Source organism: Aethina tumida, chromosome 3, assembly GCF_024364675.1.
Source record: "Aethina tumida isolate Nest 87 chromosome 3, icAetTumi1.1, whole genome shotgun sequence".
Classification (NCBI taxonomy): Eukaryota; Metazoa; Arthropoda; class Insecta; order Coleoptera; family Nitidulidae; genus Aethina; species Aethina tumida.
Window position 1 is genome coordinate 903,705 of NC_065437.1, and position 26,779 is coordinate 930,483.

The 26,779-nt window shown below is 31.1% G+C and overlaps 1 protein-coding gene across 1 annotated transcript in view; it reads left to right on the plus strand.

The window, feature by feature from the left end:
* LOC109603120 (ras-related and estrogen-regulated growth inhibitor-like) overlaps positions 1 to 26,779 on the plus strand; it is a 104,305-nt gene that overhangs the window by 24,382 nt on the left and 53,144 nt on the right. The window contains exon 2 of the mRNA XM_049964174.1: positions 16,396 to 16,452. Coding sequence (XP_049820131.1) covers positions 16,396 to 16,452 — 57 coding nt within the window. The remainder of the gene's footprint in view (positions 1 to 16,395; positions 16,453 to 26,779) is intronic.

The window sequence follows — 26,779 nt, forward strand, 5'->3', positions numbered from 1 at the left end:
GTTTGCACAAGTAAGCGGCCGTTTTTTTGCTCAGCAAGTTGACAACTCAATATAGTCCAGCATTGTCATTATGTCATCGTGGCGGTGAAAAGCGTGCCACCAGATTGTCGAATTAAATAGCTGTTATCTTTTATGATCTTGGCGGAATACTTTCACAATCGTTGTGACGTTTTTCTATCAGGCGTACGGACCGAAGAGTCACTGATTCGTTGATTCGTCGATTCGTTAGCGGGAGCATATTATAATTTCCTGTAAAATCAATTAACGTTGCTCATTACTCGTAAAAATAACTTGTTCTTCCGTATCACTCTGATCGTTATATCAGAATTAAATAAAACATATTGAAATTAATGTGGTGGCTTTGATTATATATTTCCATTACCTGTTTAAACCTGACAATCTAGTTTAATAAAACACACATAAACCCTCAATCTAATGTTGAGACTTCCTTGGCAACTAATTTTTCTAATCGCTTAAAATCCATCGAGAAGTAGGTATCTACTTTATCTGAACTAACGTCACATTTTGTTTTAGCTTTGAGAGCAACCAAAGCAGGTTTATAGTTACCAGTTGGGAGTGATAAATTAATTTTAATCTACAAATTACACCTTTAATGTTTATTACACATTAAGAAATAGGTGCTAATGACGATAATTACACAAATAGAAACAAACCTAATTTGGAAAGTCTTGCCACAACTAACAATTAGTTATAAACAATGCTTTTGCGTGATTGTTTTAGTTATGTTACAGCTCCGTTATGGAAATAATTGTGTTTAAAGATTTTTGCCCGATAAGAATTTTTCACCACCATTTAAAATTATTATACATATGTAGATTTACAACAATGCCAACGGACAAACACACAATACGTTAATTGTTATTGTTGTTTCGAGTTGCCTCAGGAAATTTTCTCTTCCATTAATTTATTCATAAATCATTTGAAAAAAATGTGCAGCAGGAAACGAACCGGTATCGACACCAATAAGATAAAGTGTGACTTATTTCACTTCACATCCAACTCCAATATTCTAGTTTTAGTTCTGCCGTCCGGCATTAATTAGAAATTTGCCGTTGCGCAACCGTTCCCGCCTGGAAAGGGGGGAAGTTTTGCGTTGTCCTCGTGATGGAGATGTAATGGCACTTAAAACGCAATTCGTTACTAATAATAATGATTAGTGCTAATTTATTGTGACACAAATGAGTTCAAGGCACCGAGGCCAATTTATGCGGCATTCGCGGTGTCAATTAGCCTTTGCGTACGCAGTGCTATTCAGATCGGGCGAGCCGCCATCGAATAATTGACGCAAAAACAGCCTTGCATCGGTCGGCTGTGCCGCAGACCGTCTTGGGACGTTCAAATTTCATCCGTCGGTTTAATTGATCGTGGCTCACGGAATGGAGCAAAGAAGGGAATCGTTTTGTTACAGATTCCTGTATTTTTAGTGGGGGTTAGATTACTTAAGTCACTTGTAACGTAAAGTATCTATTACACAGAATACATCATCGATGATTCCCAGGAAGAAACCAAATTTAAAGTCTACTTAAGCCACCTGTAAAGTAAAGTATCTATATCAGATGGATCCCAGAAAGATACGAAGAGAAGTATTATTTTGCTGCAGATTCGTGTACTTTTGGTGAGGCAAATTTAAAGTCTACTTAAGCCACCAATAAAGTAAAGTATATATTATATAGAATAATATACCATCATCAGATGGTTCCCAGAAAGAAACGAAGAGGAGTATTATTTTACTATAGATTTTTATACTTTTAGTGAGGCAAATTGAAAGTCTACTTAAGCCACTTGTAAAGTAATGTATCTATCATATAAAATAATATATCATCATCAGATGGTTCCCAGAAAGATACGAAGAACAGTATTATTTTGCTACAGATTTTTGTACTTTTAGTGAGACAAATATAAAGTCTACTTAAGCTACTTATAAATTAATATATCTATCATATAGAATAATATATCATCATCAGATGGTTCCCAGAAAGATACGAAGAGCAGTATTATTTTGCTACAGATTTTTGTACTTTTATTGAGACAAATGTAAAGTCTACTTAAGCTACATGAAAACTAAAATATCTATTATATAGAGTAATATATTATCATCAGATGGTTCCCAGAAAGATACGAAGAAGAGTATTACTTTGCTACAGATTCTTATACTTTCAGTAAGACAAATGTAAAGGCTATTTAAGTCACATGTAAAGTAATGTATCTATTATATAGAGTAATATATCATCAAATGGTTCCCAGAAAGATACGAAGAGCAGTATTATTTTGCTACAGATTTTTGTACTTTTAGTGGGACAAATGTAAAGTCTACTTAAGCTACATGAAAACTAAAATATATATTATATAGAGTAATATATCATCATCAGATGGTTCCCAGAATGACACGAAGAAGAGTATTACTTTGCTACAGATTCTTATACTTTCAGTGAGACAAATGTAAAGGCTACTTAAGCCACATGAAAAGTAAAGTATCTATTATATAGAGTAATATATCATCAAATGGTTCCCAGAAAGATACGAAGAGCAGTATTATTTTGCTATATATTTTTGTACTTTTAGTGGGACAAATGTAAAGTCTACTTGAGCTACATGAAAACTAAAATATATATTATATAGAGTAATATATCATCATCAGATGGTTCCCAGAAAGACACGAAGAAGAGTATTACTTTGCTACAGATTCTTATACTTTCAGTGAGACAAATGTAAAGGCTACTTAAGCCACATGAAAAGTAAAGTATCTATTATATAGAGTAATATATCATCAAATGGTTCCCAGAAAGATACGAAGAGCAGTATTATTTTGCTATATATTTTTGTACTTTTAGTGGGACAAATGTAAAGTCTACTTGAGCTACATGAAAACTAAAATATATATTATATAGAGTAATATATCATCATCAGATGGTTCCCAGAAAGACACGAAGAAGAGTATTACTTTGCTACAGATTCTTATACTTTCAGTGAGACAAATGTAAAGGCTACTTAAGCCACATGAAAAGTAAAGTATCTATTATATAGAGTAATATATCATCAAATGGTTCCCAGAAAGATACGAAGAGCAGTATTATTTTGCTACAGATTTTTGTACTTTTAGTGAGACAAATGTAAAGTCTACTTAAGTTACATGAAAACTAAAATATCTATTATATAGAGTAATATATTGTCATCAGATGGTTCCCAGAAAGATACGAAGAAGAGTATTACTTTGGTACAGATTCTTATACTTTCAGTGAGACAAATGTAAAGGCTACTTAAGCCACATGAAAAGAAAACTATCTATTATATAGAGTAATATATCATCATCAGATGGTTCCCAGAAAGATACGAAGAAGAGTATTACTTTGCTACAGATTCTTATAATTTCAGTGTGACAAATGTAAAGGCTACTTAAGTCACATGTAAAGTAATGTATGTATTATATAGAGTAATATATCATCAAATGGTTCCTAGAAAGATACGAAGAGGAATATTATTTTGCTATAGATTTTTATACTTTTAGTGAGGCAAATTGAAAGTCTACTTAAGCTACTTATAAATTAATATATCTATCATATAGAATAATATATCATCATCAGATGGTTCCCAGAAAGATACGAAGAGCAGTATTATTTTGCTACAGATTTTTGTACTTTTATTGAGACAAATGTAAAGTCTACTTAAGCTACATGAAAACTAAAATATCTATTATATAGAGTAATATATTATCATCAGATGGTTCCCAGAAAGACACGAAGAAGAGTATTACTTTGCTACAGATTCTTATACTTTCAGTGAGACAAATGTAAAGGCTACTTAAGTCACATGTAAAGTAATGTATCTATTATATAGAGTAATATATCATCAAATGGTTCCCAGAAAGATACGAAGAGCAGTATTATTTTGCTGCAGATTTTTGTACTTTTATTGAGACAAATGTAAAGTCTACTTAAGCTACATGAAAACTAAAATATCTATTGTATAGAGTAATATATTATCATCAGATGGTTCCCAGAAAGATACGAAGAAGAGTATTACTTTGCTACAGATTCTTATACTTTCAGTGAGACAAATGTAAAAGCTACTTAAGCCACATGAAAAGTAAAGTATCTATTATATAGAGTAATATATCATCAAATGGTTCCCAGAAAGATACGAAGAGCAGTATTATTTTGCTACAGATTTTTGTACTTTTAGTGGGACAAATGTAAAGTCTACTTAAGCTACATGAAAACTAAAATATCTATTATATAGAGTAATATATTGTCATCAGATGGTTCCCAGAAAGATACGAAGAAGAGTATTACTTTGCTACAGATTCTTATACTTTCAGTGAGACAAATTGAAAGTCTACTTAAGCTACTTATAAATTAATATATCTATCATATAGAATAATATATCATCATCAGATGGTTCCCAGAAAGATACAAAGGACAGTATTATTTTGCTACAGACTTTTGTACTTTTAGTGAGACAAATGTAAAGTCTACTTAAGCCACTTGTAAAGTATCTATCAAATAGAATAATATATCATAATCAGATGGTTCCCTGAAAGAAACGAAGTGGAGTATTATTGTATTACAGATTTTTATACTTTTAGTGAAGCAAATTTAAAGTCTACTTAAGCCACCTATAAAGGCAAATTTAAAGTAAAGTATCTATTGTTTAGAATAATATTGATGGTGGTTCCCAGAAAAAAAACAAAGAATATTATTTTGTTATAAATTCATATATTTTTGGTGGGGTAAATTTGAAGTCAACTGCAGTTACGTGTAGAGTATCTATTATATAGTATAATATTGATGGTGGCTCATAAATAATCAATACGATTTTCTACAACGCACATAAAAAAGTCATGATGGTCAAGCTGTACATCCTCTGCGGCTCAGGACGTGTAATAACAAACCGCACACATATTAAACAACTCCAGATTTAATAGACCATTAAGGTTTATTAAAACAACAGGATTCATGCCCATCATTTTCGTTTAATGTGCCCATTTACTTTTCATTTAAGTTAATTGCCCGCTGGAACTTTGAACCGGACCAACGATCAATTGAATTCGATTAATTAATTATCTACTTGCTCACTTATATTTTCATTTTGTTTTAAATTATTTATTAGAATAGAAGTATTCCCGGCTCAAAACATAACTTCAGTTATTTGTAACAGGAGACCATTTTTAACTGATCTTCCTAAATCATCGTTTAATGGTTGAACCTAGCATTAACGCTATTAAATATTTAGTCGTAAAACTTGAAGATTCTCCTGCATCATTTATTTTTAACACGAGACATGAATCCCTTGCAGCATTAAATATCCTGCTCGTCGCGCATTCAGCAGGAGTTTCATTACAACAACATTGTATTGCTTATTAAAAGCAATAAACTTGCTCAAATCACTTTTTAAATGTAAGTTAATGTTATAGGTATTTTCTAATGGGACCTGTACATTTTTTATGAAGTGAGTTAGTTTCTTTTTATTCTTGTAAATGTGTTTAATCTAAAAATTATTTTCAGATAATTGACTTTTTTAACTTAGCTTTTAACAAACCAACCTTAATCTTGGTCATTCTTTGAAGATGACCTCCAAAAGCAACAGTTGGAGCTACGTCTAAATGATGGTATATAATCTGGAGGGAACTGGATGTTCCCTGATTAGTAGAAGGTGTTTTCTGGCACCAAGTGCAGCTTCATTCAACCTTCTTTTGATGGTGGACATACCTACAATGATTCCATTGTCTGTACTAAGCCCAGATGTGATTTCATCTGGTTCAAATAATCAGAAAATGGTTCTATCTTTGTTAGATTATTTGTTGTAGAAGTAAAAGTCTTCTTCACGATGCTAAACAACAGATAAATTAGGAACGAATCGAATAAAATGTATTGGAACTGTTCATCATAAAGTAGATTAAGTAAAGGAAGACATTTCTTCCATCTCCATTACTTATTAATCCATTTGCTGCGCAATGATTTACGCCACATCCAATCATTAAAAGTGCACCGATGTTGCGATTTAAAATAATGGCACCGCAAATTGCGCAGGTGCTCCTTTGCTCCCCTTCCTTTTGATCGTTTTTGTTTAAACATCGTTGTTGCTGAGAGCGGATCGTCCACACTTTTTCCAAAGTGTTTGCAATAATTTGTCCATTAAAAAAGGTCATTAGGTTCGTCCGACGTCGAAAGCTCGCAGACGATACGGTCGGTTAAGACCTATCGTAAATATGTAGTTACGACTTGTACGCCTTTTTTTCAAAATTCAGAACAATACACGTCCAAGGTTGCTGAAAATCACCCGTGAAATTAAATTTAAAAAGGCGATATTTCGTTGTGTAATGTTTGTTTTTATGATTTATTGCATAAAATTCGTGTTTGCAGAATGAACTAATGGAATTTTTGAGAGTGTGGTTTATGACAACAATATAAGTACACCATTTTAGGGCGCACTGTAATATTATTGCCGTAAAAGGCAAATCACACAAATTAATCTATACTAATTTATTGTTCATAAATAATTATATTCGACTTTGGGAAACTTATAAGGATCTTCTAAATAACATCCCAGATAGGATTAGTTCTTTTACTTTCAAGATTCTTGCCTTAAATTTACAAGATTTTTCAAGTCTGAAAATTGTCATATCTTAACTGAATTTTTAGCTGAATTTGTTTAATTCTGGATGATTTCTTATTTTAAAGATTCAAAATATTCTCCAATTGTCTGGATTGTCCCATTCAAGAGTATTATTACTTAGCTTAATTTATAGTTAATTATTTCTAATTTTGAAAGCTTTCTTCTTTTGAAGAATAAAATTGGTATTTATTAGCTGCTTTTTCAGTTAAATTTTGAAGATTCTTGTCTTCATTTCACAAATTTTTAGAGTTATTTGAATTTTTCTATTAAAAATTATTAATTCTTAACTGCATTTTTAGCTGAATTTGTCTAATTTTGAGAGCTTATCTTATTGTTCATTTCAAAAGAGTTATTTCTTAGCTTAATTTATTTAGTCGAATTCCTCTAACTTTGAAAGCTTTTCTATTTTATAGATTCTTGTCTTAAGTTCTCAAATTTTTACAATTCTCTATTTTTTTCTTTTCAAAATTGTGATTTATTAGCTGAACTTTCAGTTAAATTTTTCTAATTTTGAAGATTCTTGACCTAAATTCACAAATTTTTAGAGTTATCTAAATATTTCTATTAAAAATTATTATTTCTAACTGCATTTTTAGCTGATTTATGTCTTAAATTCACAATATTATCCAATGCTCTGAATTGTTCTTTTCAAAACAGTTATTTCTTAGCTTAATTTATAGCCAAATTCCTCTAACTTTGAAAGCTTTTCTATTTTATAGATTCTTGTCTTAAGATCTCAAATTTTTACAATTCTATAATTTTTTCTTTTCAAAATTGTGATTTATTAGCTGAACTTTCAGTTAAATTTTTCTAATTTTGAAGATTCTTGACCTAAATTCACAAATTTTTAGAGTTATCTAAATATTTCTATTAAAAATTATTATTTCTAACTGCATTTTTAGCTGATTTATGTCTTAAATTCACAATATTATCCAATGCTCTGAATTGTTCTTTTCAAAACAGTTATTTCTTAGCTTAATTTATAGCCAAATTCCTCTAACTTTGAAAGCTTTTCTATTTTATAGATTCTTGTCTTAAGATCTCAAATTTTTACAATTCTATAATTTTTTCTTTTCAAAATTGTGATTTATTAGCTGAACTTTCAGTTAAATTTTTCTAATTTTGAAGATTCTTGACCTAAATTCACAAATTTTTAGAGTTATCTAAATATTTCTATTAAAAATTATTATTTCTAACTGCATTTTTAGCTGATTCATGTCTTAAATTCACAATATTATCCAATGCTCTGAATTGTTCTTTTCAAAACAGTTATTTCTTAGCTTAAATTATAGTCGAATTCCTCTAACTTTTAAAGCTTTTCTATTTTATAGATTCTTGTCTTAAGTTCTCAAATTTTTACAATTCTCTAATTTTATCTTTTCAAAATTGTGATTTATTAGCTGAACTTTCAGTTAAATTTTTCTAATTTTGAAGATTCTTGTCCTAATTTCATAAATTTTTAGAGTTATCTGAATATTTCTATTAAAAATTATTAATTTCTTAACTGTATTTTTAGCTGAATTTGTCTAATTTTGAAAGCTTTCTTAATTTGAAGATTCCTCTCTTAAATTCACAATATTATCCAATACTCTGGATTGTTTTTTTCAAAAGATTTTTTCTTAGCTTAATTTATAGTCAAATTCCTCTAACTTTGAAAGCTTTCCTATTTTATAAATTTCTGTCTTAAGTTTTCAAATGTTCTCAATACAATTCTCTGATTTTTTTATTTTCAAAATTGTTATTTATTAGCTGAATTTTGAGGATTCTTGTAAAAACTTGTGGAACATTACAAATTTTGAGGGTTATTGTCTCAATTGATCAATTTTTTATAATTATCTATATTGTTCAATCCACATTTGTTATTCTTTAGCTGAATTTTTACAACAACTCTTCAATGTTCAATATTCCGTAATGAAGGCTGCTAAAAATATCTGTCATCATCACTGAAACAAAATAAAGTCTTAATAAAGTTGTTGATGTAAATGATTATTTGATTAATTAAGTAAAGAAAAATCGTAGTTAATATGAATAAATATTGACCAACACGATGAATCACAGAAGGATGGATGATGACTCAACATGACATACACCAACATCGGTTCGGAAATAATAAATTAATGCAGAATTCCTTTTGGGACATCGCCCACCATATTGAACATAATCGGCCGGAGTCACTGACAAATGACAATAAATTCATTTGAATATCCACAGGTTATCAACCCCCTTCATTCATTATTCCAAAACGTAAACAACGTTTTATTGAATACATTACATTCGACTGGTTAAATGGTGGTCGTGCCATCAATTAACTGATTCGTAGAAGCCAACATCTAATAATTACGATCTAAATGGAGTGATTTCGTGGCGGAGCAGCTTCGTTCACAATCAGATGACAATTAGTAACACTGACCTAGTCAAGTGGGAGGCGATTTGAATACGGTATGGCGCGTGGTCTTTGAGACCAACAACAGTCTAGCCGTTAAATTCATCGCTCCAAGAAGGTCAGTAACCTGCCATTTCACTCATTTCACTCCTCTCACTGTGTCTGACGTCACAAGGAAAATCCTTTCTTCCACATCTTTGGAAGAAAGGTTTCTGGAAAAATTTGGTTATTTAAGAAATATTAACCAGAGTGGACTCATGAATAATTCTATGTGGTACAAGACAATTACATAATATTGTCTTGTTGATTCACTACAAATTACCTTTAATGTATTCAGTTTTGCTCAATAAATTACCATATTAAATGATCGAGATCAAAATGTATGAGAGTGCTTCAATTTTTATTAACAAACAAACAATCAATATTGCGTAAAGCACAGCAAGGATTCATTGCATACAATGATAAGACTGGCCCTAAAATTTTATTTAAATGGGCGTCCACAGTTCATTATAAACATGAGCAAAATGAATAAAATTCTCCATCATCTAATTTACTTTCAGCAACATAAGTGCCACATTTAACACTTACGTGTTAGGTAAAAAAGTTTAAATTTTATAGTCAATTTAAAATTATCATCATATAAAATGAAATGCTATAAAAACATAATGAATCATAAACTTTAATTTCAGTTGTTCAAACAACAGTTAGAGTTAATACGTATAAAGTAAATAAATATCACTTCTTTCAGTCATACTAATTTTCAATTTATTACTTATCGTTAAATGATAAAATATACATCGGATTATATTACTAACAATATTAAATTATAGCTGCTCTTTCTTCTTTCATTACCTTAAGAGGCCTTAAATAATAATAAAAAAAGAAAACGTAACAGGAGGGTTGAAAAAACTGAAACCCAATTACTTCAGTATTAAATTTGAGAAATTTAATTAAAAATTTAGTCAAGAAAAGAACAAGAACTTCAAAAAAATTTCTGAATTAGACAAATTTAACTAAAAATTCAGCTGAGAAATAATAATTTAAATAAAAAATGTACAAAATAATTAAAAAAAATTATAAATTTAAGACAAAACTTTTCAAAATTAGAGAAAATTAATTATAAATTCAGCAATTAGGTAAGTTTAATTAAAAACTCAACTAAGAAATAGGTATGAATCTTCAAAATAAAAAGTTTCCAGAATTAGACATAGTTAACTAATAATTCAGGTAAGAAATAAAAATTTAAAAAAAAAATCCAAATAGTTAAAAACATTTCAGCTAATACACAAAATTGAAATTGAATTTAAGGCAGCAATCTTCAAAATTTTAGAAAATTTAACAAATTTAACTGAAAATTTAACTAATAAATAACAATTTCTAAATAGAAAATTGAAAAAACTTATGTATTAAAGTCAATATTCTTCAAAAAATAAATAAGTTTAACTATAAATTCAGCTAAGAATTAACCATTCTGAAAAGAAATATCCAGATAATTGAAAAAACTTGTGAACCTAAAACAGGAATTTTTAAAATAAGAGAGAGAATAAAATAGACAAATTTAACCAAAACTTCAGCTAAGAAATAATTTTTAAAAGAAAAATCTAAACAAATATGGGAATTTAATAGAAAAAACAACAAATTTGGAAAGAACAATTCATAAAATTATCTTTAAAATGAGAAACCTTACAAAATTATACAAATTTAATTATAAATTCAGCTAAGAAAAGAAGAATACAGAGAATTGGAATTGAATTTAAAGCAGGAATCTTCAAAGTTTTACAGAATTAAACAAATTTAACTAAGAATTTACAACTAAGAAATAACATTTAAATAGATAATTGAAAAAAATTGTGAAAAGATAATATGCTGAAAAAAAATTAACTATAAATTCAGCTAAGACACAAATTATTTTTAAAATGAGAAAGCTTCCAGAATTAGAAAAGTTTAACTAAGTAAGAAACTTTCGAGAATTTAAATAAAAAACTCTGCTAAGAAATAACAATTTTTAAAAGAATAATGTTGATAATTAAAAAGAAGGTGAATTTAAGGCAATATTCTTCAAAATTAAGGAATTTAACTATAGTTCAGCTAAGAAACAACCATTTTGATAAGAACAATCCAGAAAATTATATTTAAAATGAGAAAGATTTCAGTATTAAATAAGTTTAACTAAAAATTAAGCAGGAATTAGACAAATTTAACTAAAAATTCAGCTAAGAAATAACAATTTTTAAAAGAAACATCCACATAATTGAAAAAATGTGTGAATAAAGCTTCTATAATTAGAAACATTTGACTAAAAATAACTTAAATAATAAGCTTTAAGTTAAGTTGTCAATTTTACTTGAGCTTAACTGAATAAATAATAAAACAGACACTTCTTCAGCTTTGATTACTTCAAAGGACCTTGAATAACAGAAAAGAAACCTAAAGAATCGATTAAAAAACTGAAACCTAATTACTTCAGTGGGTAATAAAAACATTTATTGCAAACGAAGTAAAAACATTACAGCCAGTGTTTCAAGGACCATTTTTTTGTTCTAGGTGTTAAAGTAAATTTCGTTTTTAATATAATTAAGGAGTCATTAAACGTTTACTGCCTTCTTACGTTTACTGTTTATTGATTGGGAATCAGCCATGTTGAAATTTGTACACCAGTAATTTATTTATGCAAGAGTTCGTGGAAGAAGAACTATTTATCAGGGGATCTATTAAAAATCTTCTTTTTCAGACGTTACATAAACATTACATAACAATAATGGTAGTACTGTTTTCCCATAGGCTGCAACTACCACTTTTTCTTTGTTGGTACGCCATAACACATGTTTCCGTGTAAATGACTTGCAATATTATTTATCACTCTGCATGATAACAATCGTAGGAATTACGACTTTCACTGATATCGAATGGCTGCATCTAAACGACTTAATGCCCCGCTGAAAAATCCACCGACTGAACAAAAAACTGATGCACAAAGACCAGAAAACTGGTGTGGGATTACGAAACGAATTTTCATAAACCGTCCATTTATAACCACAATTAAAAGTTATTACTTAATTATATACGAGGTCGATGGAGGAAAAATGTGAGCCATCTCGGCGTTGTCTTCGTCCGGCGATAAGATATGAAGAAGGAATATTTCAGTGGATTTTTGTCTTGCCATAAGACGCCGACTGTCGCTGTCACAAGATAAAAAGGTGATTATCTTAATGGTTTTAATCACTAACTGTCCGCAAGTGGACACAATCTGGCACCTCGGAGACCCTTATCCTTTATTATATCTGTCATCTACACGCATACGCTACCTTTAATGCTCTCGTTATCTACCAATAAATAGCCACACTACTTTCAGGTTTAGTTTTTGAGGAAGACCGGGAGCTACGTCTGCGAAACAATGTGCAGACTTCGAAAGTACATTGGAACAAAATAACCAAATCGAAGGTGCATTGTCTTCGATGGTCTTACCGCTAAATAAGTGCTTATTGTTTAATGTGCCGCACGATATAATTACACGTGAAAGTATATAATTTCGGTATGATTTATACAGTTTATTTGTCTATAAAACAATCCCTAAATAATGTCATTAGGACAATGGACGATCGGCGAAGAGAGTGCACGTCTTTGACGCACACAATGGCTCTTTGTCACTTAAGTTAACTTAACTTAACTTAAGAACAACTACAGGGTGGCTAAGATTAGTTAGTGAATTGAGAAGAAATATGATTTACAATTCACGATTTGGTTAATGCGTTTTACATATTGCACAATCCGAATGCACGGTCATAAATATGGGTTTCTGAAATGTGGCAAGACGGTGGACGTTGGCACGCGAACACCTAAATAACGCTTTTGAAACGTATGACTTATGATATTATTAAGATGGTTTGTATGATCGCATGATTATGTAGGAGTAACTTAATTGCAATTTAATTATTTATTATGGTGTTTGATTGATGATGCTATCTGCATTTCTTACATAGGCCCAAATTGATAATTGGTAATTTTATAATTTGAGGAAAGGTAAAATAACTGTTTATAATTTGTTCTTTCTCAATCACAATTTAATCTCAATCAATATTAAAATATATGCAGCCCGAAACAAGAAAAATTGAAGAAAAATACAATAAAACACTAATTTTAAAACAATTTTGAAAAAAAAACAATTCACGAAATTATGAACATTTGTAAATTTAAGAGAAATATTTCATAGAATCTGGGAATCTATGTCTAACTATATTTTTATACAATGATGGGTTCCTTCATTAGCAAATTCATTTCTGTTGTTATAACCTTGAAGGATAAAGACTTTCAGGCCATTCAGACAAATTTTCTCTTAAATTTTGCCTGAAAATTGTTTAAATTTGTGAATTATTGTTATCAGAATCCAAAAATATGCCAATATTTATATCACTGACTTAAATTATGACATTTTTCAATGTATTCTCATGTTTATTTGATGATAATAATGAGTTCCTTCAATAACAAATTCATTTCTATTGTTATAACCTTGAAATGTAAGGACTTTCAGTCCATTCATACTAATTTTCTCTTAAATTTTGGCTGAAAATTGTCAAAATTTGTGAATTTTTTTTATTATAATCCAAAAATATGACAATATTTATATCTCTGACTTAAATTATGAGATTTTTCAATTTATTCTCATGTTTATTTGATGATGATAATGGGTTCCTTCAATAGCAAATTCATTTCTGTTGTTATAACCTTAAAGGATAAAGACTTTCAGGCCATTCATACTAATTTTCTCTTAAATTTTGCCTGAAAATTGTTAAAATTTGTGAATTATTGTTATCAGAATCCAAAAATATGCCAATATTTATATCACTGACTTAAATTATGACATTTTTCAATTTATTCTCATGTTTATTTGATGATAATAATGAGTTCCTTCAATAACAAATTCATTTCTATTGTTATAACCTTGAAACGTAAGGACTTTCAGGCCATTCATACTAATTCTCTCTTAAATTTTGGCTGAAAATTGTCAAAATTTGTGAATTTTTTTTATCATAATCCAAAAATATGACAATATTTATATCTTTGACTTAAATTATGACATTTTTCAATTTATTCTCATGTTTATTTGATGATGATAATGGGTTCCTTCAATAGCAAATTCATTTCTGTTGTTATAACCTTGAAGGATAAAGACTTTCAGGCCATTCATACTAATTTTCTCTTAAATTTTGCCTGAAAATTGTTAAAATTTGTGAATTATTGTTATCAGAATCCAAAAATATGCCAATATTTATATCACTGACTTAAATTATGACATTTTTCAATGTATTCTCATGTTTATTTGATGATAATAATGAGTTCCTTCAATAACAAATTCATTTCTATTGTTATAACCTTGAAATGTAAGGACTTTCAGTCCATTCATACTAATTTTCTCTTAAATTTTGGCTGAAAATTGTCAAAATTTGTGAATTTTTTTTATTATAATCCAAAAATATGACAATATTTATATCTCTGACTTAAATTATGAGATTTTTCAATTTATTCTCATGTTTATTTGATGATGATAATGGGTTCCTTCAATAGCAAATTCATTTCTGTTGTTATAACCTTAAAGGATAAAGACTTTCAGGCCATTCATACTAATTTTCTCTTAAATTTTGCCTGAAAATTGTTAAAATTTGTGAATTATTGTTATCAGAATCCAAAAATATGCCAATATTTATATCACTGACTTAAATTATGACATTTTTCAATTTATTCTCATGTTTATTTGATGATGATGATAATGAGTTCCTTCAATAATAAATTCATTTCTGTTGTTATAACCTTGAAGGATAAAGACTTTCAGGCCATTCATACTAATTTTCTCTTAAATTTTGGCTGAAAATTGTCAAAATTTGTGAATTTTTTTTATCATAATCCAAAAATATGACAATATTTATATCTTTGACTTAAATTGTGACATTTTTCAATTTATTCTCATGTTTATTTGATGATGATAATGGGTTCCTTCAATAGCAAATTCATTTCTGTTGTTATAACCTTGAAGGATAAAGACTTTCAGACCATTCATACTAATTGTCTCTTAAATTTTGCTTAAAAATTATCAAAATTTGTGAATTATTCTTACCAAAATCCAAAAATCTCCCAATATTTATATCACTGACTTAAATTATGACATTTTTTAATTTATTCTCATGTTTATTTGATGATGATAATGGATTCCTTCAATAGCAAATTCACTTCTCTTGTTATATCGTTGAAGGATAAACACTTTCAGGCCATTCATACTAATTTTCTCTTATATTTTGCCTGAAAATTGTCAAAATTTGTGTATTATTCTTATCAGAATCCAAAACTATGACAATTTTTGTATCACTAACTGAAACAATTACATAATTGATAATAATAATAATTATTTAAATAATGACTACCATCAACAACTAAGACTATAGACTTAAACTAAACAATTTCACAATTTATTCTTATTTTTATAGATGCTTTTAATAGTAAATTTATTCCTGCTCTCATAACATTGAAGGTTGAAGAATTTCTGTCATTTATACATGAAATTTCATCATCCACATCTGTGTTATAAAAACCAATAAGTGTATTAAATCATTCAATCAATACTATTTGTATTAATTAATGCAAAAACAAAAATTGCCATAAATCAGACGCCGCAAATTATTATCTTAGAACTTAATCGATATTGATTTATCGACATAAAATCTGTCAAAATGGAAAGCGAATCAATAAACCACGGATAAACAAGCCAAACGGCCAGACAAGAAAAATAAGCGGAAAAGGTAAAACACAACCCGACACAATATGCATAATTAAGGCTGTGCCATAATAAATGTCGCTTTAATATACCCGGATAATTGTCGATTATTAAAAATGATTTATGGAACGGCTGCGCGTTGAATGCTCCGTCCGGTCGGTCCACTTATTTCCATACCGTCCATTTTTAAACCTTAACCTGCGCATCACCTGAAAACTTCGAAATAACCACAATTAAAATACTTTACAGGCACTTAATTATGTTGTCCAGCTTCAAAGATTGTGTACACACATTATTATTAATGAAAATTGTGAGGATTTAAATAAAATATGTCGTGTTGGTTTTACCTTTTCGAGATATCTTGATCGAAATCGATAAATTTAATTATTAATTGCGACACGTCATAATGAGGTCAAATTGTTAAGCATTGTTGTTTATTTTCATGAATTCATCGTGAGGTTCATTAAACCCATTTTCCATAACGGTTTACGTGTATGTGTGATTTAAATGATAATAATAAAATAGCTCATCACCATCAAATCTTCATTACATATCATTGTGTTTTATTTCCTTATTATTTATTATTAAGTTATTTATTTGTTTGTTTTTGTTTAAGCTGTAACCGTGAGGTATCTCACCAAAAGATACATAGGAGAATACAGTTCAACTAGTGGTAAGTACTTTTTTTTTAAGTCGATAAAGCTGAAACAATGGCTTAAGGATGAACCGTTACAACCACAATCCAAAGAGTGGGTTGTGAAGTATTTAGGTTATATTTCACTAACCTTTCAGCATCACTTTCTTTCACAGCAAAACTTGTAAAATCCCTCAGCAACACAAAAATGAAAGTGTTGATTAAAATGCTTCTTGTGTTCCTTAATTTAAACCCATTAAAAATCAAGATTAGGTTTAAGTAAATTGTCTCAATTTTTAAAATTCCTACTCTTTATGCTAGTTCATTATTGTGGAATCTTAGCTCACCGGTTATCTATCATAGTTCATCGTAATTATTTCAAGAAAATTTATTGAAGGAGAATTGATTGCTGTCTTCCTGGATGGACTGGCTGGTTAAGAAGTTACCGATATATTCCTAGAAGCTTATACAGGGGGTATTTGCATATTTAAATCCACAATTATTCTAACCGAGACCCCAACATTTACGACTGCAACAATTATGCAATGTCGAAAAATGTTATCGTGCCAAACATCACGCCAAAGGTGATACGTAAAGTTAAAACAACAAATATTTTCTATACATATGCAAATCGGATTTTTCCCCGGCTCTATCTTGTATCTAAAGCGCCTTTGGCAGTGATAAATCTTGGGTATTGTTATATTATTGCAACAGTATATTTGAGTTTAGGTTGAGGCACACACAACTGTAACTTTAATCAGATAAAGTGCTGCGCAACGGCGTAACAAGGGGAAGGATCTGTTAGAATTCCTTCAGCCAAATAAAAAAAAACCAATCAGATCTGTGCATAAATAATGAGTAGATTAACGGTGTAACTCAGCGAGTAAAGGGTTTGCTCACTGAAAACAACAAACCAATTCGACAACGAGTATCATTGAGTGGGATCGATGAAAAATTGAGTAATGCCCGTATTGTCTAGCCTTAAGTGGCGGCGTTATCTGGCGTCGAACACGGATCGTTTAGTCGTGTAAAATATTATCGGGGCATCTTGGCCATCACGAAAGGAACGCATATTGAATTACTCGAGGCGTCCCATGGATTGGACTAATCTGTCGAGGAAGTCTCGACCGGTGTGGCCGGAATTTTGGTCTTTGACGCTCGTGACGAATTGGTGCTAATTATTTTAATGTTCCTGAAACAAATCTGTTATGAGGTTGTTCAGTTCATGCTCATTAAAGAGGTGAGGAATCATTTAACATGCCACCTGTGTCTGTACCATCTTCTTCTTGCATAGAAAGACTGCTGAAGGATGGATTAGGATATGTCTAATGATGTCCACAATGGAGGAACAATTCTTATTAATACCTTTGACATTTACAAGTCATTTTGTTAGTTTTGAGGTACTCTCTAAATAATTGCTAAAGATAATTAGTATCATGAGCAATTTCAGGCATGTCTAACTAATTGACTTCTAATTGTAGCTATGAAATTTCTATTTTAACCTGAAACTGTATCTTTATTTCCTGTTCTACTTAAGTAATTCACTAGAGTCGTTTAAGAAGTTGTGGTCTTCTATGAGACTGATAAATTTACTGTCGTTTTCATCATTGGACGTTGATGTATCAGTACTATCTTCCTCCAACACAGGAAGGCTGCTGAAGAATAGATTAGAATATGTCTATTGATGTCCATTGTTCCTATTAATACCTTTGATATTTACAAGACAAAATAACTGTCATTTTGTTAATTTTGAAGTACTTTCTAAATCGTTGTCAAAGATAATTAGTACCATGAGCAATTTCAGGTATATCTAACTAATTGACTTCTAATTGTAGCTATGAAATTTCTATTTTAACCTAAAACTGTATCTTTATTTCCAGTTTTAGTTAAGTAATTCACTAGTCGTTTAAGAAGTTGAGGTCTTGTATGAAATTGAGTTGAGTTTATTGTCTATTTCATTATTGGTTGTTGATGTACCAGTACTATCTTACTCCAAAACAACAAGACTGCTGAAAGATAGATTAGGATATGTCCATCGAAGTCCTTTGTTCCTATTAATACATTTTATATTTATAAGACAAAATAGCTGTCACTGTGATAGTTTAATATAATAATATATCTCTCTCATCTTCTCTCTTCCATATAATCTTAGTTAATATTTTAATATTGTGTGATAAACTCTTTTAAGAAATTCTAAATAGATATCTTTGAATTTGACTGTTTTGTTTTAAATTTTTATTTTAAACGTTGGTCATCAACTTCAATCTTTAATCAAAGTTCTTCAGTTTAATAGCTGATATTTTCTTTTTTTGTGTGTGTATATTCCATCATTGCACTCTCATCTTCTGTATTTTCTGTATTACAAATAGTCCTACTTAATCTACCAAAATTGTTTGACAAACTCTGTCGAGGAAGTTCTTAAATATACTTCTTAAGAATGGACTTCTTCCCCAAATTTCCAATGAATATTTTCAATTTATGGTTGTTGGACTCCTCTACTATTTCCCTCTGACCTACTTTAATTGACCTGTCAATAATTTCATTAGACCCAACAATTAAAACATAAATGATGGGAGATCAAAAGAAACTAAGACTCTGCTAGACCTAAAATAGTCACCCATCATCAAGTGAAAGTAAACTGATTTTTGGGCCAAAATTTCCAAAGCAAATACAAAAATTGATTGATTCATATCTTAATGTTTCCTTGATTCAGAGGAAGGCCCTGATTGGAAGCTCCCATTAAAAAGTAAAAGTGCACAAATGTGTCCGATGGGTTCCGTTCAATAACGACCACTTTTCTACTGAAACCGTGTCGAATATTACTTTGTGTATTACTGCAATATCCATTAACATATTTACCTTTCATTATTCTTATCTTATCATCCGGCGAAATTGGCTCAGTTCGAAAGTCTCGCGGTCCCAAACAAAAATCTAACAACAGCACAGCGAGAAGATGCAATTATTTCATTTAACACAATGATTCCCCGGCTAAATCTGACAGTTTAATTGATCAGCTATTCGCCTCGCGTTCCGTGAGAACCGTTCAATGTGCGGAAAAAAATCATAATCAGCCTTGGCGCAGCCTTATTTGGAGGGCGTGGAACCTGAAACGTCTTCCTCGAGTCTGGCGCCGAACCCACACTTACGTAATACTTGTTTAAAGGTAATTAGATAAGTTTAATCGGGGTGTCCCATTTTTAACCGGCCTTAGGAGCCACCGTTTATCTTTATTGTGTCCGTGCTAAGTGACCTGCTACTAATGTTTCGTTGCACTTGAAAATCGCTGCCTGTGTGGCTACAACGAGGTGGGACAACGAGGAAGCAGAAGTTCTGCAGTTGTAAGGTACTTCTTCTTTCATTTTCGTGGATGTTCCATCTTTAGTATTCCAAATGGTGAAGTTCTTCTTGAAAATTGACTATTTTCATCATCAGTTGTCTTCAATTTTGAAGCTATTGTACTTTCTTCTCTTTTCGAGGCTGTTCCATCAGTCGCTTCACATCTTCCTTCCATGCTAATCGACTTGTACTGTAACTAACGTTTCGTAGTATTTGAAAATCACGGCGTGTGTGGCATCATGCGGTGGAAGAACGAGGAAGCACAAGGGCCTCTTTGTGACGGTGGCATTCGAGCGGATCTCATTAATAAATGTCGCGTTGCCATTTATTTGTTAATTGGTGTCGCCGTTGAAAAATCCAACGGCAGTCGCCCGTGTTGGGGCCGTGTCGTTGCTAAATGTTCCGATAAAAGGCCTTATGGCGCGCGCGACCCAACGACCACCTACAGCGCCCAGATACACAATCCGACAACGCTAATTGTATTCGGATTGAGATTATTCGGAAAACGCTCTTTTAATATGATTTATTCGTTCACGTTCAGTTTCCTGTTGATGTTTAATCTGACTGCATTTACTTCTTCATTTGTAAAGTCACAGATGGCAAATGTGATGAATATTAAAGAAGAACAATAGACATATCCTAATTCATCCTTCAGCAGTCTTCCAGACTTGGCATACATTAACGTCCAATTAAGAAAATGACAGTAAATTGAACAATCTCACAGAAAACCTGAACTTCTTAAACGAGTCTACTGAATTATTTAATTGGAACAGGATGTAAAAGTATATTTTCAGGTTAAAATTCTAATTTCATAGCTAAAATTAGAATTCAATTAACTAGGTATACCTGAAACTGCTCATGGTACTAATTACTCCCACCAGTGATTTGGAGGGTACATCAAAACTATCACAACGACACCTATTTTGTCTTGTGAATATCAAAGATATCAATAGGAACCAAAGACATCATCATCCTTCAGCAGTCTTCCTGTCTTGGAGTACATCAACGTCCGATGAAGAAATTGACAGTAAATTGAACAAACTCACAGAAAACCTGAACTTCTTAAACGAGTCTACTGAATTATTCAATTGGAAGAGGATATAAACGTATATTTTCAGGTTAAAATTCTAATTTCATAGCTAAAATTAGAATTCAACTAACTAGGTATACCTGAAACTGCTCATGGTACTAATTACTCCCACCAGTGATTTGGATGGTACCTCAAAACTGTCACAACGACAGCTGTTTTGTCTTGTGAATATCAAAGATATCAATAGGAACCAAAGACATCATCATCCTTCAGCAGTCTTCCTGTCTTGGAGTACATCAAGGTCCGATGTAGAAATTGACAGTAAATTGAACAATCTCACAGAAAACCTGAACTTCTTAAACGAGTCTACTGAATTATTTAATTGGAACAGGATGTAAAAGTATATTTTCAGGTTAAAATTCTAATTTCATAGCTAAAATTAGAATTCAATTAACTAGGTATACCTGAAACTGCTCATGGTACTAATTACTCCCACCAGTGATTTGGAGGGTACATCAAAACTATCACAACGACACCTATTTTGTCTTGTGAATATCAAAGATATCAATAGGAACCAAAGACATCATCATCCTTCAGCAGTCTTCCTGTCTTGGAGTACATCAACGTCCGATGAAGAAATTGACAGTAAATTGAACAAACTCACAGAAAACCTGAACTTCTTAAACGAGTCTACTGAATTATTCAATTGGAAGAGGATATAAACGTATATTTTCAGGTTAAAATTCTAATTTCATAGCTAAAATTAGAATTCAACTAACTAGGTATACCTGAAACTGCTCATGGTACTAATTACTCCCACCAGTGATTTGGATGGTACCTCAAAACTGTCACAACGACAGCTGTTTTGTCTTGTGAATATCAAAGATATCAATAGGAACCAAAGACATCATCATCCTTCAGCAGTCTTCCTGTCTTGGAGTACATCAAGGTCCGATGTAGAAATTGACAGTAAATTGAACAATCTCACAGAAAACCTGAACTTCTTAAACGAGTCTACTGAATTATTTAATTGGAACAGGATGTAAAAGTATATTTTCAGGTTAAAATTCTAATTTCATAGCTAAAATTAGAATTCAATTAACTAGGTATACCTGAAAGTGCTCATGGTACTAATTACTCCCACCAGTGATTTGGAGGGTACATCAAAACTATCACAACGACACCTATTTTGTCTTGTGAATATCAAAGATATCAATAGGAACCAAAGACATCATCATCCTTCAGCAGTCTTCCTGTCTTGGAGTACATCAACGTCCGATGAAGAAATTGACAGTAAATTGAACAAACTTACAGAAAACCTGAACTTCTTAAACGAGTCTACTGAATTATTCAATTGGAAGAGGATATAAACGTATATTTTCAGGTTAAAATTCTAATTTCATAGCTAAAATTAGAATTCAACTAACTAGGTATACCTGAAACTGCTCATGGTACTAATTACTCCCACCAGTGATTTGGATGGTACCTCAAAACTGTCACAACGACAGCTGTTTTGTCTTGTGAATATCAAAGATATCAATAGGAACCAAAGACATCATCATCCTTCAGCAGTCTTCCTGTCTTGGAGTACATCAAGGTCCGATGTAGAAATTGACAGTAAATTGAACAATCTCACAGAAAACCTGAACTTCTTAAACGAGTCTACTGAATTATTTAATTGGAACAGGATGTAAAAGTATATTTTCAGGTTAAAATTCTAATTTCATAGCTAAAATTAGAATTCAATTAACTAGGTATACCTGAAAGTGCTCATGGTACTAATTACTCCCACCAGTGATTTGGAGGGTACATCAAAACTATCACAACGACACCTATTTTGTCTTGTGAATATCAAAGATATCAATAGGAACCAAAGACATCATCATCCTTCAGCAGTCTTCCTGTCTTGGAGTACATCAACGTCCGATGAAGAAATTGACAGTAAATTGAACAAACTTACAGAAAACCTGAACTTCTTAAACGAGTCTACTGAATTATTCAATTGGAAGAGGATATAAACGTATATTTTCAGGTTAAAATTCTAATTTCATAGCTAAAATTAGAATTCAACTAACTAGGTATACCTGAAACTGCTCATGGTACTAATTACTCCCACCAGTGATTTGGATGGTACCTCAAAACTGTCACAACGACAGCTGTTTTGTCTTGTGAATATCAAAGATATCAATAGGAACCAAAGACATCATCATCCTTCAGCAGTCTTCCTGTCTTGGAGTACATCAAGGTCCGATGTAGAAATTGACAGTAAATTGAACAATCTCACAGAAAACCTGAACTTCTTAAACGAGTCTACTGAATTATTTAATTGGAACAGGATGTAAAAGTATATTTTCAGGTTAAAATTCTAATTTCATAGCTAAAATTAGAATTCAATTAACTAGGTATACCTGAAACTGCTCGTGGTACTAATTACTCCCACCAGTGATTTGGAGGGTACCTCAAAACTATCACAACGACACCCATTTTGTCTTGTGAATATCAAAGATATCAATAGGAACCAAAGACATCATCATCCTTCAGCAGTCTTCCTGTCTTGGAGTACATCAACGTCCGATGTAGAAATTGACAGTAAATTGAACAAACTCACAGAAAACCTGAACTTCTTAAACGAGTCTGCTGAATTATTTAATTGGAACAGGATGTAAAAGTATATTTTCAGGTTAAAATTCTAATTTCATAGCTAAAATTAGAATTCAATTAACTAGGTATACCTGAAACTGCTCATGGTACTAATTACTCCCACCAGTGATTTGGAGGGTACCTCAAAACTATCACAACGACACCTATTTTGTCTTGTGAATATCAAAGATATCAATAGGAACCAAAGACATCATCAGGCTTCAGCAGTCTTCCTGTCTTGGAGTACATCAAGGTCCGATGTAGAAATTGACAGTAAATTGAACAATCTCACAGAAAACCTGAACTTCTTAAACGAGTCTGCTGAATTATTTAATTGGAACAGGATGTAAAAGTATATTTTCAGGTTAAAATTCTAATTTCATAGCTAAAATTAGAATTCAATTAACTAGGTATACCTGAAACTGCTCATGGTACTAATTACTCCCACCAGTGATTTGGAGGGTACCTCAAAACTATCACAACGACACCCATTTTGTCTTGTGAATATCAAAGATATCAATAGGAACCAAAGACATCATCATCCTTCAGCAGTCTTCCTGTCTTGGAGTACATCAACGTCCGATGTAGAAATTAACAGTAAATTGAACAAACTCACAGAAAACCTGAACTTCTTAAACGAGTCTACTGAATTATTTAATTGGAACAGGATATAAAGGTATATTTTCAGGTTAAAATTCTAATTTCATAGCTAAAATTAGAATTCAACTAACTAGGTATACCTGAAACTGCTCATGGTACTAATTACTCCCACCAGTGATTTGGAGGGTACCTCAAAACTATCACAACGACACCTATTTTGTCTTGTGAATATCAAAGATATCAATAGGAACCAAAGACATCATCAGGCTTCAGCAGTCTTCCTGTCTTGGAGTACATCAACGACCGATGTAGAAATTGACAGTAAATTGAACAAACTCACAGAAAACCTGAACTTCTTAAACGAGTCTACTGAATTATTTAATTGGAACAGGATGTAAAGGTATATTTTCAGGTTAAAATTCTAATTTCATAGCTAAAATTAGAATTCAATTAACTAGGTATACCTGAAACTGCTCATGGTACTAATTACTCCCACCAGTGATTTGGAGGGTACCTCAAAACTATCACAACGACACCTATTTTGTCTTGTAAATATTTAATATATTAATAGGAATAAAAGACATCAATGTACATATCTTGGAAGATTAAATAGGATTGTGGTATTTCTAAGACAGAAGATGAGACAGAAGTTATGGAATTTACACAAAAGAAGAAAACATATCAGTTGACAAATTTAAGAAAAAAGATAATAAATTGAAGATGATGACAATCGTTTAAAATAACAAACGTTATTAAAGGATTAATTAGTATTATTTTAAAACACAGGAGATAAATTAGATATAATGAAATACACATGAAAAAATAATAAAGAAATTGAAGATTAAAGGTCAAATTGAAGTGGAATAGGCCAGAGGAAAATAGTACAAGAGTCTAACGAACTATCAATCGTTTCATTTTGCTTTTTAACCCTTTTCTCAATTAAATCTTGTTTCCTTTATTATTACTATTATTTATCTATAGGTATCAATTACCAGTTTAATTCTTGCATGGCGCCATACTATATATAGAAATCCGAAAGCAAGAAAATATAGTAGCTTAATAATTTATTGCTAATACACTCTATCATTACGTATTGACAGAATAAGTATCCATACATTATAAGATTTCTGTCAACGAGCCTCAAAAATTGAAAACCGAATAAAATGATCCAATTTAACACACGTACAACAAAATTTCACATTTTAAGGTGGTCAAAACTTAGTTAAGCTGCTTTGCTTGAGGCCGTACGAAATGACGAAATTATCCCACTTAACGTTTCGCATAATTTTATAATCCCAGCCACAAATGATAAGTTGCTAAAATAGAAAGTGTAATATAACAAATATAAACAAATACATATTATTTATTCCGGGAAAGTGTCAAAGAAATAAAAACGGCAATTTTATTTAATAGATAAGGTGTTGTAATGGTTGTAATGAAGTTAACGTTGGAACGTCTGGAAAACGATATAATTCGCTTCGCACTTTCCATCACTCAATGGGCAGAGAAGCTCCGGGACAATCTTAATAACTGTAATGCCTGACGCTTTTTCCACATTATCAAATAAAAGGTGTTATTATTCAACGGACGCATTTCATTTTCTGCACGACTTATAACAATTCTATTATGCTAAAGGAACAACTGATAAGATAATCAGTATTATTATTGGAATTAAACAAACGTTTTTAATGCGCTTCGTAAATAAAATGTTAAGTTAATCGACGCGTTCGAAGGAAAAGCATCGACTTTCTCAGGCGAATCAAGTTTTATCTGGAGGGTGACAGTTGCCGACAAACGATTACTGAGCTTTTACTTAAGCACCGTTATTCCAGCACTTGCCAACCAACGGATTATTCAAATGAGCACGAAAGGGACGAACTGGACTTTCCTTATTTCCGCAGTAATTGACACTTTCCATTAAAAAAAAACCGGACTAATTGTATGGCACGTGATTAAACAAAGGCCGCATCGATTGATGCGCACCCATTCATCATCCAATTAATAATGGAAACGGTGAACGCAACATTGTTGACTTCTGCATAACAAATGCGCACAATTAATGCAACATAATAATGATGGACAAATGATAAATGGCCCCAGGTGGTTCTATTCTCTTTAATTTCATTAGCCTCTTCCGTGCTCTAATTTTCATGAAACGCTGATGTCGGTCATTACTGAAATTATATGTAATTCTGAAAGTGTCTCGTCTCTATTCCGACTTAAGTGATTTAAACGATGACAGTAAAAAGTCACTGCAAAAGTCGTTTACAAGCTAGAGTTTATCGCTTTTTCTTCGCTTCCGCCTTAAAGAAAACGATGATCATAACAATCTATTAAAATAACTTAATCAAAATACACAGCTTTCAAGATGTCTATTTAGAACTTCTCAAATGAAGTCCTTAAACTAATCTTAGAAGATTAAGAATGATTATTTCAAATAGTGATAGATAACAAAAAAATATAGAATAAAACAAATATCAGCTGCCAAATTGAAGAAAATTGACGAAAGATTAAAGATGATGACAATAGTTTAAAATAACAATCAAAATAGACAATTCTCGTGATTAATTAGGACTATTTAAAAGTAAAAAAGATGAGAAAGAAATGTGGGATTATACACAAAAGAGGAAGTATAAATATCAGCTGCCAAATTGAAGAAAATTGATGAAAGTTTAAAGATGATGACAATAGTTTAAAATAACAATCAAAATAGCCAATTCTCGTGATTAATTAGGACTATTTAAAAGTAAAAAAGATGAG